This window comes from Acomys minous (genome assembly GCF_964271855.1).
Source record: "Acomys minous genome assembly, chromosome: 5".
Classification (NCBI taxonomy): Eukaryota; Metazoa; Chordata; class Mammalia; order Rodentia; family Muridae; genus Acomys; species Acomys minous.
In genome coordinates this window covers 31,664,561-31,682,309 of record NC_140494.1, presented here as the reverse complement: position 1 = coordinate 31,682,309, position 17,749 = coordinate 31,664,561, and the positions used below count along the sequence as shown (strand labels likewise).

Here is a 17,749-nt window from a genome sequence, read left to right as displayed (position 1 = left end):
ATTCTAAGGGCCTCTGCTAGGGATCACTTATGGGCCCAACTACAGACTTCACATAGCATTCCTACCTGTCACTGAGGACTCAGATTCAATCAGGTATGTTGTTTTAAATAGCTCAAATAACAGGGCCTCCTACATTGCATGAAGGACCTATTGAAAATTCCTACCTTGTTCTGGCTGCACTTGAAACTAACACCTTCAAAGTTCCCAAGTATGTGGGTTAGAGTAACACATTCAAGTGAAGAATGTGCTTATTTCAAAATCCAAATAGACCACTAAGCTCTCTGCATCTTAGTCAATAAAACTTCCACTCAGGCACATGCACACAACCCAACTAAACTCAATGGGTCATACACCCTAAAAATAGAAGAGGATTTGTTGGAGGGAAAAAGTGAGAATGGGAGGCAAGAAAGTTTAATGACTGAATACATTATAAACAGAAAACTGTCCAATAAATAAACATTTGAAATATGAATAGGATTCTCTATGTCCATAGCAAAATTACAGAGAAAGAAGCCATAAGGCTTCCAACAACAGTAACCACTCCCATTTAACCAACATAGTAAAGGTCCTCTTCAACTAAAACATCAAAACAATTAAGAAAAAAATGTATGAGAGTATTGCAGAATATAGGTTTGAAGGAAGGTCAGAACCAGAGGAACAGGGAATTTTCTGTGTGACATTTGTCTCCTAGAAATGTCAAATGTTATGTCCATAAGGACAAGGAGGGTTCAACCATACAGGAATTATTACAAGGAACTAATGAATGCTGAGAGCAGGAAAAATAATCTTTCCTAAGGAAGAACACACCACCTCGTTATTTAATTAGAGATGATGAGCCCTGAAAACATACAAGTAACATTGTGCAGACTGAGAAAGTCGCATATATACTTATGAATCCACACACATTTATATTGTTACATATAACAACAAATAATGAAAAAAGATGATAAATTACAAAGAGCAGGGAAGTATATGGGAATGTTTGGAAGGAGGTAGGGGGAGAGACAAATGGTATAATTATAGCATAATTTCAAAAGTTTAAAAAAAATGCAGCTTTAGCTGGGCATGGTGGCACAAGCCTTTAATCCCAGCACTTGGGAGGCAGAGGCAAAAGGATCACTGTGAGTTTGAGGCCAGCCTGGTCTACAAAGTGAATCGAGGATAGCCAAGGCTACACAGAGAAACCCTGTCTCAAAAAAAAAATGGCCTTTAAAAATGGCCAGTGAACTAATGAGCTATCTAAGAAAGTTTGTAAAAATGTTTTAAAAAACATTTAAAAAAAAGTTTTAAAAAAATGTTCAATGTCCTTAACAACAAGGGGAAAATAAAATTCCAACTGCTTGATAGTCTCCTATAAGAGTCAGAATGGATGCTGTCAGGGAGCCAAAGGTCTGAGGAAAGAGTCAGTGTCCACTGCTAACGGGGTGTAGACTGCAGCCACTGGGGATTTGGTGTGCAGGCTTCTCAAGAAGCACAGTTATATCTGTAATGCAGCTAAGTATGTCCATGAGATGCTAAGTTAGCATACCACATACGTTCATATGCATGTGTTCACTGTTGTACCATTCACAATGGCTAAGGTATGGGGCCAGCCTAGACATCCACCAAGTGATGAATGAATAAAAAAAAATCATGATGCATTTACTCAATACATTTTCTTTTACACATAAGGAAAAATGACATCATGCCATTTGTAGGAAACCTATTTAACTGGAGGTCATTATATTCAGCAGATAAAACCAGAGTAGTAAAGACAAGTAGCATGAACATCATGAGGTATTGGACCCGGATTTAAGTGTGTTTGGCAGGGTGGCATAGGTAGATCATTAAATAAGAAGGGGGCACTGAAATAGAAGAATGCTTTGTAAGTTTAGGAAACCAACAAACTGATTTGTTGACGGTGACTACATTCACCCTTTAGTCCAGAAAAGTAAGAATCACTTATTCGATACCCTGCTGTATCCAGAGGGCTGGGAGTAGCTTCAGTCCAGCCTACAGTGCAAAGTATTGCGTGTCAAGGTGTAGGGGATGCTTTCCAGTTTTGCAGGTTGTATTTGTGTCATGGTTTTCTGGCATGCCACTGGTACCATGAGGACAGGAGTGTGGGCTGACACGTGTGCAGCTTTGGGAAGTTAGTAAGAACAGTGCATATAATTCAATTCTATGGAAGAATGTTTGCTCTGTATAAAGGAGGCTGACCCTGGTTGATAATATTCTACCAGAGGAACTGGACCACACATGCAGGTGTTACTTACTGCTGTGGTTTGAGTGTGAAGTATGTCCCACAGCCTTACATTTGTCATTAGCTACTGATGAGGCAGGAGAATAGGAACAGCGGTGGGAGATGGGGAATTCCAGAGACTAATGTAGGGAAGGTACTGGGAGAGTCTCTACTGGACACCCCTAGTCTACCTTGTAGTGCACCTATAGCAGCCTGGCTATATAACACTCCGCTTTCCTGCAACTATCCAAGTATTTTTAAGGGTCACCATTAAGTGCTAAGATCCTGGAAACTAGAGTGGCCGTCCTATAGATTCAAATACATGCCTCTAACAATGGGAGAATTGGGATGGCTTGGTTGTGGCGCCCTTAGGGCATTCCAGAAAACTATTCCCTAGGGAAATGAGTCCCCAGTATCAGCACAAGACAGTGAAACGTTTTAGATCCAAGTGTGAAATATTACCTTCAGGTATGTGAAAACCAGGCAGTGTAAATTTGTAAAGAACTGGTTCTATAGGCATGAAAAACCCAAAATTCGGTGAGGCGTGGATTCTGAGAGACACTGAGGTTAGGCATCTGTTCTCAGGTCAGAGCATCTGCAAACAGGCTCTGTAGGGGCCCTCATGGAACTGAGGATGAAATCTTACTATCAGTAGAGTTCACAGGAGGCAGTGAGGCCAGCACCATGGGATATCTACCAAAGAAAGCAAAAAATATGGAAAGAGACAGCCTAAGAAAGAGTTTACATGTCCTACAGGGATCACAGCTGAAGGACTCAGCTGTCTATGTCAACCATGGAATTTAGTATATGATATTTTTTTCTGATGGGTTATTGTCTTGCTTTGGACTTGTCAATCTTTGGTATGTTCCCATAATTCCATTTTGGAATGGAAATTCCTACTCTGTGTATTTGTCTGTTGGAAGCCTGCAATGTGTTGTCATTGGTTTAATTTTATAGGTGGTCATAGTTAATGGTAGTCCTTGAGTGTAAGAAAAACTCTGGACTTTGGAGATTGAACACTTCTGGAAACATGATGACTTTGGAGGTTGGACTGAATGCAATTTGCAGCAATAGACAGCCATGTACCTTTGTATGACTGGGCTCAGTCGGACTGTAAAAAAGTCACTCGAGTGCTGACTACACTCCTGTGACCACAGACCTCATCTGGTAGGTGGCTTCATGTGACCACAGTGCAGTTAGTACAAGTCACTAATATATTCTTATAATATGAGACTCATGGCACAGGAACAGGACAGTGAACAGAAGGCACCATTTCTGCACTGAGTAGCTTTCTAATTGCTGTCTATACTTGGTGAATTCATGGGAATGAACAATTTGGAATCCAATAAAATTCCATACACACATTCAGATCACTGTCAAAGGTAGGGTCAAAAAAACCCTGGGAATAAGCTCAACCAATGATTGTGACCTGACTGTACAATGAGAGAACCATTCATGCTTTCTCTTAGAACATCATGCTGCAGTGAGCTGTACCTTCAAGCAGAACTGTGTCTTTAAACACATAAAAACTGACAGAAACAAAACCAGAAAGAAACAGAATACTAATTTCAGATATAGCTCTAAATTTAAGACATCATGGTTTTATATTATTTTTATTAAAGTAAAATGTAAAGATCCATGTGAGAATCATTTACATAAAGGACTTCATGGATTAAAGAATTGGTAGTATTTATTAGTATGAATATGCCTTAGAGTTCACAAGACAGTGTTGATCTCACATGAGTTCAGTGTTGCATTCCATACAGCTCATGGTTGACACTGCAGCGGGCTCCCCCTGCTGGTTTCCCCCAGTCCAGCCTCTTCAGCATCATGCAGCTCGTATCTTGCGGCAGAAGGCTCCTGAGATTGGACTTTGGAGACCGAACAATGGCAGAATAATTGCTTCACTCCTAGGCTATCTTATTGTTACCAAGGAAGCCACAACTGTTACTCCGGCTGAAATAAAAACACGTATCACATTAATTTGAAAAACTGCAGCATAATGGCTTTGTTACAATATCTTCCCTGTGGTATGTATGTGTATATATACATATGTATGTGTATAAATACATATATGTGTGTGTGTTTTATAACTCACACAAACACACAGACACACACACACACACACATGTTCACCATGTTTAATGCCAAACTACAGTACCCCGATCACGAAGGAAAGGCTGTCAATGACACCCCAATATAAACTCTTTCCACATTTCATAGAGAAGAACACGTAGTCAAACAGTGGGTGTATGCTGTTCCACTGCTGACACGGTGAGGACTTCGGTTCCCTCGTGGCTCCCTGTGGGCAGGTGAAGGTGGGGTTGTGACTCTGTCATACCTGATCCTTCACAGGTGTCACATGGCTGTTCTTTTCCAAATCCCCAGATTCAGGCAAATGATGAACCGTTGGTGGACACATGGAGTGTCCACAGCAATTTCTCTTGAATTCTTCAAAAGTCTTCATAAAAGAGCAAAATAAAACACTGAAAACCAGATACAGGAAAGATGTGTGGAGAAGAAACACAAAGCTAAGAATTTATGTAGTAGTCACCATGTCAGCAAAGTGGTTCAGGCCCATCATGAAGCTGGTCTTGCCCTGCTCATAATCTGCGTTGTGCTGCTCAATCATTTTCTTGTTCTCTTCCCACACTGCTCTTCTGTATCCTTCTACCTCCTGGAAAAAAAAGACAATAGATGGTATTTTCTCATATCAACTCTACATACAGGTGTCCAGTGATAAGAGAAGAAGAGCCACAGAGAGTGATCTCAGGACACTGCAGCCAGCCATTCTCCTGGCCCACAGGAGCAGCATCGCTCACCACCCTGACCTCACGGTGCCTGTTTCCAGGCGAGCCCTTGTTGAGGGTTGGCCTCTATGGCCACATTTCTGCCTGTACAGCCCGAGCAGCAAGAGCCACTCTTTCTGAGATCCCTCTGGACAGTGCCCATATTACCAACCGGGCTGTACTTTTTATTGAATTTCATCTTCCATTCCTCCCATTCAGCATCCAAACTGGGATCAGAAGAGGAAGCAGCAGCTGAGGCCATTCCCAAGCGCAGAGGATGAGCAGAAAGACAGCACTGATCAGGTCTCAAAAACCTAGAAGTGGAGGATTTGGTCAATACTCAATGATCTGCCTTGAAAAGACACAGGCAAGTACTGCTATGCACATTGACTAGGTTACATGTACGAGTATATATGTACACGCATATGTGAGTGTAGTAACTGTTAGGTCCTGCTGCAGGGCGTGGCTGGCATGGCCTGCCCTCTGCCTAGGGGCGGGGTTTCTGCTCTCCCAGAGAGTCACTATATAAACCAGACATTTTGATTCCAGGATCCCCTTTTTCCCCAACTCGCTTCCCTTATCCCCCCCACCCCCACCCCAGCGCAGGTCTCCTTTCCCTTCCCCCTCCTGTGCCACTTCTAATAAACCAGCATTTATCTTATTCTAGCTTCGTCGCCAATTAGCTCATTCTGTTTATTTAATCGATCATCTGCTGCTGGTGACTGGGGGGCGGGGCGGGGGCGGGGAGAGAAGTTGAGCCCCATTCAGCCCCGCAGGCCGGACTCTTGGGGCCACTCTCTATACCTCAACGTTCTCTGCCTGCTCTGATTTGATCTTTAAACCCCGGGAGAAGTTGAAGACCTCTGCCTAGTGACTCAGGGCCTTGTGGGGATGGCTCCAGGTGATGCTTGTACCCCAGCTGCTGCCTAGAGGCCCCTGGTGCCTTTTTTGGGGGGGGGGGGAGTCCAGAAATCATCTGGACTCAGTTCTGTGAAGACATGACAGTGCAGGAAAGAGTCCTCTGGAACAAAGCCAGGCCTTTGTTCCAAGGTTATCTCACATTCCAGGGATGGGTGTTCCTGGATTTACCTCACCAAACTTAAGCAATCACAGTATATCGAATTGGGACGACACTTCCATATTCTTGTGATTTGGCAAAGGCTGGGAGACAGGATTGCCACAGGGTGTCTACATAATTTATGTTTTCAAACTGCATCTGTCTATGTTTTGTTTTGTTTTGTTTTTTTAAAACATGTTCTCACCCCTCCCCCTCCCCCACATGGCCAGGCAAATGCTACTCCCTTTCTCCAACCCCACCCTCCAAGGAAAGCCTTCACATTCCTGGCGTTCCTGAGGACTGTCCCAAGCCCCTCGCCTGGAGCCACCATTTGTTGAGATCAGCTATATTTTTATAGATGGTGGTCCTCAAACCTGTCATAGAATCTGTAGAATAAGTACATGTAAATGCTTAATTAAAAAAGCTTAATGTGACAAGAGACCCCAGCTTCTGGTGCTGACCCCAAGGCCTCCAAGAAGACTTAGATACTGCCAGAGATGACCCTGCCTGGACTGTTGATACTGGGCAAATTTGAGCCAGCTGGGCCGCTGCAAAGGTCCTCCCCAAACTGTGGACACTTGGAGAGTTGACTGCCCCATTTTGCCTAGACAAAATAAGATCGGTCATTCTCCCAAAGTCCTCTTCCACAGAAAGAACTCTCAGGTTTGCTGGGCCAGGACTGATGCTGCCCTAAGATCTGTGCCCAGACTGAAGCCACTGACGCCACAGAAGCTACTGGGAAGGCTGTCTGAATAATGGGTAAGCCTCTGTCATATTAATCAATACTTCGGCCGGTTGGATTATGCCTCCTGCGGTAGTTTATCTTCCTGTGGCTCTAAAGGGTTTGAAGACCAGTTTAATGACAAAAACCAAGGCTTCAGCTGCCTTCTCAGAAAAGTGTAAAGTTTATGTAAGGTCTGAGGATCTAAGGCGTGTTTGAGGGTGAGAAGGTGTTTTGAGGTTGGTAATAAGAAAGTGATTTAAGGTACATAAGAACTCTTCCATTCCTATGCTACTGTTGTATGTAGACTGTTTAGAGCTTTAACATTAATCAGATTTTAAATTGTCTCCCGAGCCCATTTGTCTCTTTTTTTGTAAACTTAAAAAGATTCTTGTAAGATGCAGGAGATCCACTCAAATCCACAGGTCACACTCGAAATAAGTATTTCCATTTCAGAGGATGGGATTCCTTTCCCATTCCCCAGTTTTGGGGCTCTCTTCCCCCAACTACCAAGACCATGGGCCTAAACGTTTCAAATGTAAACTCCTTAACTTTATCTTCTGCCTTTAACATACACACTCACACACACACACACACACACACACACACACACACACACACTTTCGTTCCAGCATCCTGCCAGCTGCTGCATCCAGAATGCAAGTGCTCCAGCCTAAACCTCAAAAACTGCATTAGCTACACCTGCAGTTTCTTTGCCACATATGGTCTCACAGATCCTCAACTGCAAATACAATAGCTTGTTCTTCTCTGACTTGACCAATATTTCAGCTTTTTCACCCCCCTGTCTCCTCCTACTATTAGCCTGAAGTAGTCAAAAAGCCAGAATGCTGTGCCACCCATCCATTTATTACCAACAAAAGGCTAAGGTATTAGGTCCTGCTCCAGGGTGTGACTGGCATGGGCCTAGGTGTGGGCCTTCCACTCTCCCAGAGCCTCACTATAAAAAACAGACATTTTGGTTCCAGGGTCCCCTTTCTCCCCAATTCCCTACCATCTCTCCTTCCCTTCCCCCACGCCCCACGGTGCACTTCCCTTTCCCTTCCCCTTTCCCACTGTGTGCCCCCCTTTCCTTCCCCCACCCCCACCTTGCACTCCCCCTTCCCTCCCTCCTTTCCTACTGTGCACTCACTCCCCCTTCCCTCCCTCCTTTCCTACTGTGCACTCACTCCCCCTTCCCTTCCCCCACCACCACTGTGCACTCTCCGTTCCCTTCCCAGTCCTGTGCCTGCATTTATCTATTATAGTCAGAAAATGTATTTCCGAGGGTAGGAGGGAGAAAAGAGTAGGGAGGAATGATGTAATTCTATTGTTAACTCCTCCCTACAAAAAACCACCACCACCACCACAAAAAAAAAACCAAAACCAAAACAAACAAACAAACAAACAAAAAATCGAAATAGACAAACACGGAAACAAAGCCAAAACAAAAATTTTAAACCTAGGAAATAAGAAGGTCCCAGGTAAGCAGAGCGCACAGGATCTAGAGTCTGTGTACATCTCTTGTCTTTGCTCCCACCTGGAGTGCTGAAGAGGAATCCAGGACTGCGCTCTCCCAGCCTTCTAAGAGCAACTGACCAAGGAAGCCAGTGGTGCCGCCCATAGCAGCCCGTGGCCCCGCCCCTTCCTGCCTGGAGCATGGCTAGCCCTTCCCCAGGCCTCAGCCAGTCCCATAGAGCAGTCATCAGCCAGGCTGACTAGCTAGTCAGGAAACCATGGTTCAGGGAACTAATCACACCTTAGGCCCAAGCTGTGTCATATAGAATGTGGCTTTTCTGAGAAACCTAGGACTCACAGGATGTTCTGGTTTCTACAATTAACAGTCTTTAGAGAACAAAACCACAGCAGAATGACACCGATGGGGACAGCTCACAGTCCCACCCACGTATTCTGCATCTGTAGGGAGAGCACAGGTAGCCTACAAACTGTGAAAGAGCTCCAAACAGCACATCAACAGCATCAAGCAGTGTGTACTTGTTTGTGTCTGCCTTGCCCAAAAACAGCCTTTGACAGACAGGAGCATGAAATAACCATTCCATAAACAGGGCTTGAAAGCTCTTGTCTCTCAGCCTGAATGAACATCAGTGTCTCAGCTCAGGGCTTTACAGTTGCCTAAACCAAAGAGCAGATGTCGGATGCATACAAAACTAGGTGGCCTACAGGGTTATGTCAGACATGGGGAAATTGCTGTGTTGACTTCACCATTACACTGACAAGCACAGCTGGGCCCATGATCACAAAGCAGATTTAACAAAAATTAGAAAAGACTACAGTGGCTTTGTTCTAGAAAATACAGAGAATATAACTTTCTACATGTGATCAGCAGCTTGTTTCCATTTTGATACCTCATATGAAAAGATAAAAGAGCCCGTGCGTGGCCACTTTCCTTTGCTATTCTCCAGAGTTTTGCTGAATTTTTGTCTGTCTGACAATTGAGATTTGAAGACTTTAGGATGCTTATTACAGACATCCTTTTCTTTAAAAAGAAAAAACAAAACAAAACCATATGTTCTCCCCAAGCCAAGTTGGATGAAAATATAAGCAGAAAATTGATCCACACAGATAGCAATAATTCAGGAATAGAGTGAGAAGGATAGTGATCTCCAGGGAAGAACTCAATAATTGGTCCTTCAATATCAAAGGTCACCCCTGAGAGCATACACGCAATTAGCATTATACAGGTTGGAATACGTGTAACCACAATTAATGACAAAAAAAAAAAAAAAGAGGCTATGGGATGGAACAGAGCAAGGAGAGGTCTATGGGAGCATTGGTAGGAAGGGAACGGGACTGGCAAGTGATGTAATTATAATCTCAAGAAAGGAAGTCAGAAGAGGTTCACAGCTCAGGTGCAGGGCAGTGTAAGCGAATGAGGGACCACCTCTTTGAACAGAAGGAAACCAATTTTCTCTTGCCAAATTCATGTCAATTAAAATGATCGAATTTCAGAAAATCTCAAATAGAATTTCAGATCACGTGCTGGTCGAGTGCACATAAAGTCCTGGAAACAAGGCTTAATCAAGAGGGGAGCACTGACTAATGATGAGGCCCAATCACACTTCCTCCCAGAGCACCATCACAGGTCAGCCACGCCCTCAGGCAGAACTAGGTGTTAACCACACATCAATTTTACTTCCAGAAACCAGAAGTCTGCGTTTCAAATAAAGCTTTATTTTAAAGACAGACTCTGTCCATTCTTTTTGAAGGTTAAATATAAACATCATTCTGTGAATGAAGATACGAAGTAGTTTGAGAGCATGGGTTAAACTCTTGGTAAGGCTTTATTAGTGTGAAGATGCCTTGGAGTCACAACACAGTGTGTATCTTAAGGGACTTGAGTGTAGGATCCCGTGCAGCACGGGTTGGAAACTGACTTGGGAACAGCCTGCTGTTTCTGCTTGCCTTTCCCCAAGTTCAGATCTTCATTTTTACCACCAGGAGGCTCCCATCTCGGGTCAGAAGGCTCCTGAAGACAAAGGCACGGTGGCTGCTTCACTCCTTGTGAAACCTTATGCTGCCGCCGTCTGTGTTACTCTGGCTGGAAGCAAAGCACATGCAGCATTAATTAGAAAGAATGCATCCCAGTGATTTGTCACAGTACTTCCTCTGGAACATCTGTTTTTCAAGGGCACTCGCACGCTTACAGCTCAATCTGCAGTACATGTACCCCGAGTGAGAGGGAATGTCACCTACAACCAAATATCAACTGTAGCCGCTATTCACAGAGATGAACACCTAGTCATGCAGTCAACCGCACATTGTCTCACTCCTGACATAAGTGAAGAGGACATCAGTTCCTTCTGGGCTTCCCTGGGGTCAGCTGAGAAGTGAGTGGAAATGTGACACTGTCATACCTGATCCTGTGCAGAAGCCATATCATCTCTCATTACCATTTCCTGTATTTCAGCATAGTCACCAGGTGGGTATAGTGGCATTCCGTCCTTCTCTCCAAACATTGGGGGTAAAAAGGAAATTATTGCTTGCAGTTCTTTTGCAGACTTCATGGAAAAAAGCAAATAAAACATTGGTAACCAACAGAGTTCCTGCAAAGCTGTATGCGAAGAAACACAGAATTAAGCCATCCAAGTCACACACACCAGGTTACTAAAGTCATCCTCATCCAGGTCGGACCCATCTTCCTCCGGGACATATTCCATAGTGCTTGTAAACTCATCCCACATTCCTCTTCTGTGTGCTTCTTCGTCCTAGAAATAAACATTAGTGACTGTATTTGCTTCATATTAACTCCGCACTCAAGCTGACCAAGTGGTCTTGCTGTGACAGGTAAAGAGGAGCCAAGGAGAAGGACTCAGGACACCACAGCCTACTGTTCTCCATACTCTGCACTTCAGAAAGGCAGGCTACCCTGTATTTATAGTGCACAACTTTAAGCAAGTCCTTGGTGATGGTTGATCCTTATGGCTCTTTTATTGACTACATACTCCTAACAGCAAAGACTATTCTCTCTGAGATCCCTTTGGACAGTTCCCATGTTACCAACCAGACTCTTGCTCTTCTCATCTTTTATCGTCTGCTCTTGCAGTTCAGCCTCCAACCTGGCATCAGGAAATGCAGCAGCTGAGGCCAGTCCCAGGCACAGGATGACTAGGAATACAACAGGAGACATGTCTCAAGAACCTAGAGGGAAAAAGGAGAAACCTCAGTCTAAGTATTACAAAGTATATTTTTCTTTTTTGTTTACTGATAAATTAAGGCACCCATGTGGCTAAAGTCTGTCTGAACGATTTCAAGTGTTTACCTAAACAATGTGGAGAAAGCTAAGGATGTGATTCGTTTGAAGAAAGCACGTGGAGATATTTGTTAGTAGCTGCTCGCGGCTCTGGGGATGGCAACAGAAAGTAGTGCCACTGTTTTCAGATGAATGTGCTTATACCTCCTAATTTCAAGTGCTAAAGCTGTAACTAAGAACTTAAGGCAGAGTTGTCCTAAGACGTGGACATCTTCCTCCTGCCTATTCCACAGCAGGAGTTACCCCATGTTTTGGACCCTCCCCTCTTGAATGATAACACTCTACCTGTCCTTCCTGGGGAACTTAGGAAAGGCAACAAAGACAGCTCACCCACATTTGTCATTGTGCCTCCTGAGTCCCTACCCACCGCCTCCAAGAGGAAGGGGTTCACAAGGCCATGCCACTAGAAGCCAGAGCCACTGGTGGGAGTGGGGGTACATTGGAGAGCACTCCCAGGATTCTCAGCTCAGGGCTCTACAGGTCTTCAATTTAATTCCGCCAGAAGATGCCAAGTCAGGAGCATGCTGTTTGGTATCCCTTCTGCACAGGCCAGAAGAGACCAGAGGTTTTAGAGTCTGTTGATATGGGGAAAAGTGATCCTAACTAAATGGGTCATATGGGCACAGCTGCCATGGTACAGGGGACCATCCAGCACCCCAGTGACCAGGTTCAGACTGCACTCTCAGGGATCTAGTACAAGCTTGGATGCCCGAGAGAGTCCTGGTTGGCTCCTTGGATCCTCTACTCATCCTTCCTTGCTTCTCCTCACCAAGGCTCCTGAAGGTAAGATTTTCCTCATTTGTAATAGGTCTTCCTCATTCTCCAGGGAGTCCCTCCAGGGCACTCCAACAGTTCCTAATCTACTTTGGCGGAGCCAGGGCCTCACCTGCGACGTCCGATGCTGTTTGTGCACACCTCAGACTCAGAGCTTCAGAGGTCCCTGAGAATCCAGCATCTAACCGGTCTTTAAATCACTAATCTCTGGCTACTAAGCCCCACCCATTAATCCTACTGTCTTTATGATTGGCTTGTTGGTGACAGCATTTCAGCCTCAGGCTCTAGGACTCCAGGCATTTACAGAAATCTCCTCTCGTGGTTTACTGGAGGATAGAGGATGGGTTGCCACAGAGGAAAATGGGGAGATGTGCGATGGTCCCCTGTCGAGGAACGTCAGGAACGAGCCTCGAGGCCTTGGCTCATTTAGTACCTGGTGTTGTGTTTTGTGGGTTATTTAAGAAAATAATGTTTCCAGGTGTTTTGAGTGGATTTCGAGCCTAACCATGATCTTAACTCAGAATAAGAAATACCCTGGAGTAGGCTGAGTCAGATTATGCTTGTCTACTGTCACCTGGTTGGAATACAGAGCCTGGGGTACTACTCCAGTGTCTGAGGTGGATTCAGGTGGGTATGACAAAAATAGAGGAAGGGTTAGAGAAATGACTCCTCAACTGAGAGCACTCACTGATCTCGCAGAGGACCTGAATTCAGTTCCCAGGACCCACTTGGGGCTCCCGGCCATCTTTAACTAATGTTTCAGGGAATCCAATATCCTATTCTTGCCTCTTTGAGCACTAGACACAAAAGTAGTAGAGGTAGACACACATACACGTGAAACGAAGGTAAATAAAGGTTTTTATGAAAAGAGACTAGCTAGTGGAAGGATGTCTTGAAACAGAGACTAGACAGTCGAGAGCAAACCCTTGGATGGGATGGGACGAGAGGACCCAAGATGCCTCTACTTAGGTTATGCAGCCTGCCTAGTCTCCTCAGTCAGTGACACTTTAGCCTCTCTTGTCTTTAGCAACTAATTCATGATATATGAGTCATTTACTAAAAGGCTTTGCTCATACGTGGAGAAAGGTAAACGAGAAAAATGGAATTTTCCTCAGCTGCTCTTTCTCTCTGGGTTTTGCCTAATGGAAATTCGAGGTCCATCTTGAGATTTAAACTAAGACACTTCATGAACCTCAATTTTAAATGTGAGATAAGGGGAATGTAAGAACATGTTTAGATAGAAGAAAACCTAGGTACATAATACTAACCACTAACTACTACAATCTGGAACTTAAAAACAGAGGTCACCAGAACATGGCCCACCAAATTAACTAAGCAGGGCTCACATGGGCTCACAGAAACCAAAGAGGCCTGCATGGGTCTGTACCAGGTCCTCTGTGTATATGTTATGGCTGTTAGCTTGGTGTTTTTGTGAGACTCCTAACAGTGAGAGTAAGTGTATCTTTGACTCTGTTGTTTGTTCTTGGGGTTCTTTTCCTCCTATTGGGTTGCCTTGTTCAGCCTTGATATGAGGACTTTCACCTTGTCTTATTGTATCTTTTTTTGTCCTGTCAAGTTTGGCTGTCATCTCTTGGAGGCCTGCTCTTTTCTGAAGAGGAAATGGAAGGGGAGAGAATTGGGGGAGAGGGGAAGTGGGGCAACCTGAGAGGAGTGAAGCAAAGGAAAATTGTGCTTGGTATATACTGTATGAGAGAAGAATCTCTTCGATTAAAAAAAGGCTCAAAAATCTTCTAAACTGTGGTTTTTCTCAAGAACATAAAACATATTCATTATGGAAATCCTTTCCAGGAAAAACAATCACCTTGCCATTTCCACAATAATGTTTTTTTTCTTTTTCATTAATTAATTAATTAATTAAATTTACATCCTGATTGAGACTACTGCTTTCTCCCTTCCTTTCAATCCTTCCCTTTCACCTTCCTTCCCCTCCCCTTGTGTCCTCCCTCCTTTCTTATCAGAGAAGGGGAGACCTTGAAGGGATATCAACCCACCTCGGTATAATAAGTAGTGTTGTTCTTCCTCCCGAGGGCCCAGCCTGTGGGTGAAAGCAAGGGATTCAGGCTGAGTGGGTGAGTGGTAGGGAGTCACCACAGGGACGCCAGGATTCTGGTGAAAGGGACCTAGGGTGAGTGGGTCCAGACTTATTTATCCAGGAAGATACAGCAAGTTATATTGCTTTGGGTGACCAATCAGGTTTCTCCACATCATCTCCGAGCTGGCCAATGGATGCTCATCTCTGGGCACCTTCCACCTGACTGCTTCCACAGTTATGTTTGTGGAAGCTGCCCCAGGCTATGAGCCTCAACAGCACTTTGTCAGGAATGCCCACAAAGTAGGATTGGGTGCATCTTCTATTGAGACTGGACAAGGCTGTCCAGTTAGGGGAAAGGTATCCAAAGGCAGGCAATAGAATCAGAGACAGTCCCTGCTCCTGCTGCCAGAGGTCCCACATGAGGACCAAGCTGTACATCTATCTGTTAGACATATGTGAGGGTCCTAGGTCTATCCCATGGATGCTTTCTGTTTGATGGTTGGATCCTTGCGTGTTCCTGTGGGTCCATGCTAGTTGACCTTGTAGGTTTTCTTGTGTTGTCCTTGACCTCCACAAAAGGTCTTTCAATCCTTCCTTCCCCTCTCCCATAACATTTCTCAAGCTCTACCTAATGTTTGTCTCTGGGCCTCTATATCTGTTTTCATCAGCTTCTGGGTGAAGCCACTCAGGTGACAGTTATGCTAGCCTCCTGTCTCCAAGTATAGCAGAATCTTATTAACAGCATCAGGGGTGGGCTCTCTCATGGCATGTGACTCAAGTGGAGCCACTCACTGGTTGGTTGGGTTGAAGGTTTTGTGGGTGGGTGAGTTGGTGTCACCCTCCCTCCACTGGAAGACCCACTTGGCTACAGGAGGGGACTACTTCAGGTTTCAAATCTCTTGCTACTAGGAGTCTCAGCTAGGGTCACCCCATAGACTCCTGGGAGCCTCTCGTATCTCAGAGATGCTCCCTACCACTAGTTTCATTTCTCTGTCCTAGCCCACTCGTCCTCATCCCACATCTCGTGCCCACCCCCACTTCCTCCTGATCCCCTCTCCCACCTAGTTCACTTCCTCCGTGTACTTCAGATGTTTATTTTATTTCCCTTATCTGAGTGAGAATCAAGCATCCTCCCTTGGGCCCTCCTTGACACTTAGCTTCTTTGAGTCTGTAGATTATAGCATGGTTGTCCTGTACTTTATGTCTAATATTCACTTATAAATGAGTTCATATCATGTGTGTCTTTCTGGGTTTGGGTTGCCTGCACTCAGGATGATCTTTTCTAGTTTCATCCATTTGCCTGCAAATTTCATGATGTCTTTGTTTATAATAGCTGAGTAGTAGTCCATTGTGTAAATGTGCCACATTTTCTTGATCCATTCATCAGTCGAGGGACATCTAGGTTGTTTCCAGTTTCTGGCTATTATGAATAAAGATGTTAGTTTTTTTAAAAGCCAAACTTTTGCCTTGTTTTGTATTTTTTTTTTGTGGCTTCTTTTGGGTGGCTGTCATCTCTGGGGGACCTGCTTTTTTCTAAAGAAGTAAAGGAGGGGGAGTGAATCTGGTGGGGGCAGCTGGGAGGGATCTGGGAGGAGTGGAGGGAGGAGTAGCTGTGGTTAGGATGGATTATATGAGAGGAAAATCTCTTTTCTATTAAAAACAGACACAGAAATAGTCTAAGTCATTGTGATTTTTTTCAATTATACAAAACACATTCATTATAGAAATCCTTTCAGAAAAACAATCACCATATCATTTCCACATAATATTTTCAATGGATATTTTTACTCATTTTATCAAAATGGGCTCAGAATTACATATCTTATACATATCATAATTTACATATTTTCTGTTTCAGATTCCTTTGCGCACCACCCAGAAGCACTGGGTGACCTGTCCGTCTTTTCACTGAGTAACACACGCATTTTATGAAAGCTCTCATTTTAAGAATTGTAGGTATGGGGCTCAGTGGCACTAGCTACTTAGAAGGCCATTAAAGAAGATAAATCTTGTGAGGTAAGGCATTTTCCAGAAAGCTTGATGGCCCAAATTTAAGGCATTCCTGTATGTTGTCCTTTGACCTCCACATACATGCCTTCCCCCAAATTTAAAACATAAAAGACAAACTATAATTTTTCCTTAAGTGGCATAAACTAGGCTCCAATATCATGTATCTAACTGTCTTCTCTTTCTTCTTTTTAATTTTTAGGGACATATAATATTTATTGCATAGTGCGGGTGATTTGAATAGATGTCCCTCTATTTTTGAACACCTAAGTTGTTGGTCCCCAGGTACTGACACTCTTTGGGTAGATTTGGGAGAGTTGGCACCAATGAGGAAATATGTCGCTAAGTTCGGTCATTTAAAAGTCGTGCACTTGCTCCTAGCGTGCTTTCTATGCTTGTGTCTGTAAGATGTGAGCTCTCAGCCACTGCTCCAGCTGCCATGCCTGCCACCTGCTTCCATGCTGCTTCCGTGCTACGAACCTCAAGACTCTGGAATCATAGACCTAAGGCAAACACTTCCTTCTGGATCTCGCCTTGCTCTTAGTGTTTTCTCACAGCAGTAGAATAGTAACCGATACACATTGAGACACCAGGGTTTTTTTTTTCCTATATAATATAATATTTCACGAACATTTGGTTGCTTCCCATGTGAGGGATGTAAAAAAAAAAAAAAGATACCTGTCTCCTCTACACTACCAAATGTGCATGAAGTCTAAATTTGATGCAAAGAATTTGTAGTTCAACAAAAACAGTTGCTGAATGCTGAAACCAGAGAGAGTAAGACATTGTTGCTGTAAGTCATTCGATACTTGTTTATACAAAATCTTGTATCATCTTAATTTAGGCCTCTAAATCTTGTTCTAAGCCCATCTGTGCAAGTCCTTGTATCATCCTGTTTCAGCCAACAACGCTATCAAGTCGGTTTAGCACAAACCCCCACCCTTACTGTCTGATGATTCTCCCCTGTCTGATCAGGAGCCTCTTTCTCCACCCACGCTCCAGGTTATGTCTCCTCATGTGGCCAACAGCATGACTCCTGGAGCTCTGCTTAGTCAGAATCCTCTTCCCCTGATGTTTCTTAACAGTTTTCCATCTACTAAGGTCCAGTCTGCTCCTGTGCTATCAACCTTACGCATCCATGTATACGTGACACCACACATTCTCTCTCCTCTCACTGTAGCACTCCATACACATGACTTCTGTAGCTAGAGCCTACTCCTTAATACAGTGTTCCTAGATACTTTAAACAAGGAATCAATTAGTTAATTCTAATATGTTTTAATAACTTCTCTTAGTCAGTAGTTCATGACCCTTTCTTTTCCCTCTGCTTCGCTAGAAAGGCAGATACTCTAATCAAAA

The 17,749-nt window shown here is 44.0% G+C and overlaps 1 protein-coding gene across 1 annotated transcript; it reads right to left on the bottom strand.

The window, feature by feature from the left end:
* Positions 1-3,818: 3,818 nt before the first annotated feature.
* LOC311598763 (protein CTLA-2-beta-like) lies at positions 3,819-8,428 on the bottom strand. The gene is made up of 5 exons (XM_084784112.1): positions 8,326-8,428; positions 5,183-5,324; positions 4,776-4,898; positions 4,563-4,682; positions 3,819-4,177 (listed from the first exon to the last, which is right to left on the bottom strand). The coding sequence occupies exons 2-5, from the start codon at positions 5,270-5,272 to the stop codon at positions 4,169-4,171; spliced, it is 342 nt and encodes a 113-aa protein (XP_084640238.1). The 5' UTR covers positions 5,273-5,324; positions 8,326-8,428; the 3' UTR covers positions 3,819-4,168.
* Between the last annotated feature and the right edge of the window lie 9,321 nt (positions 8,429-17,749).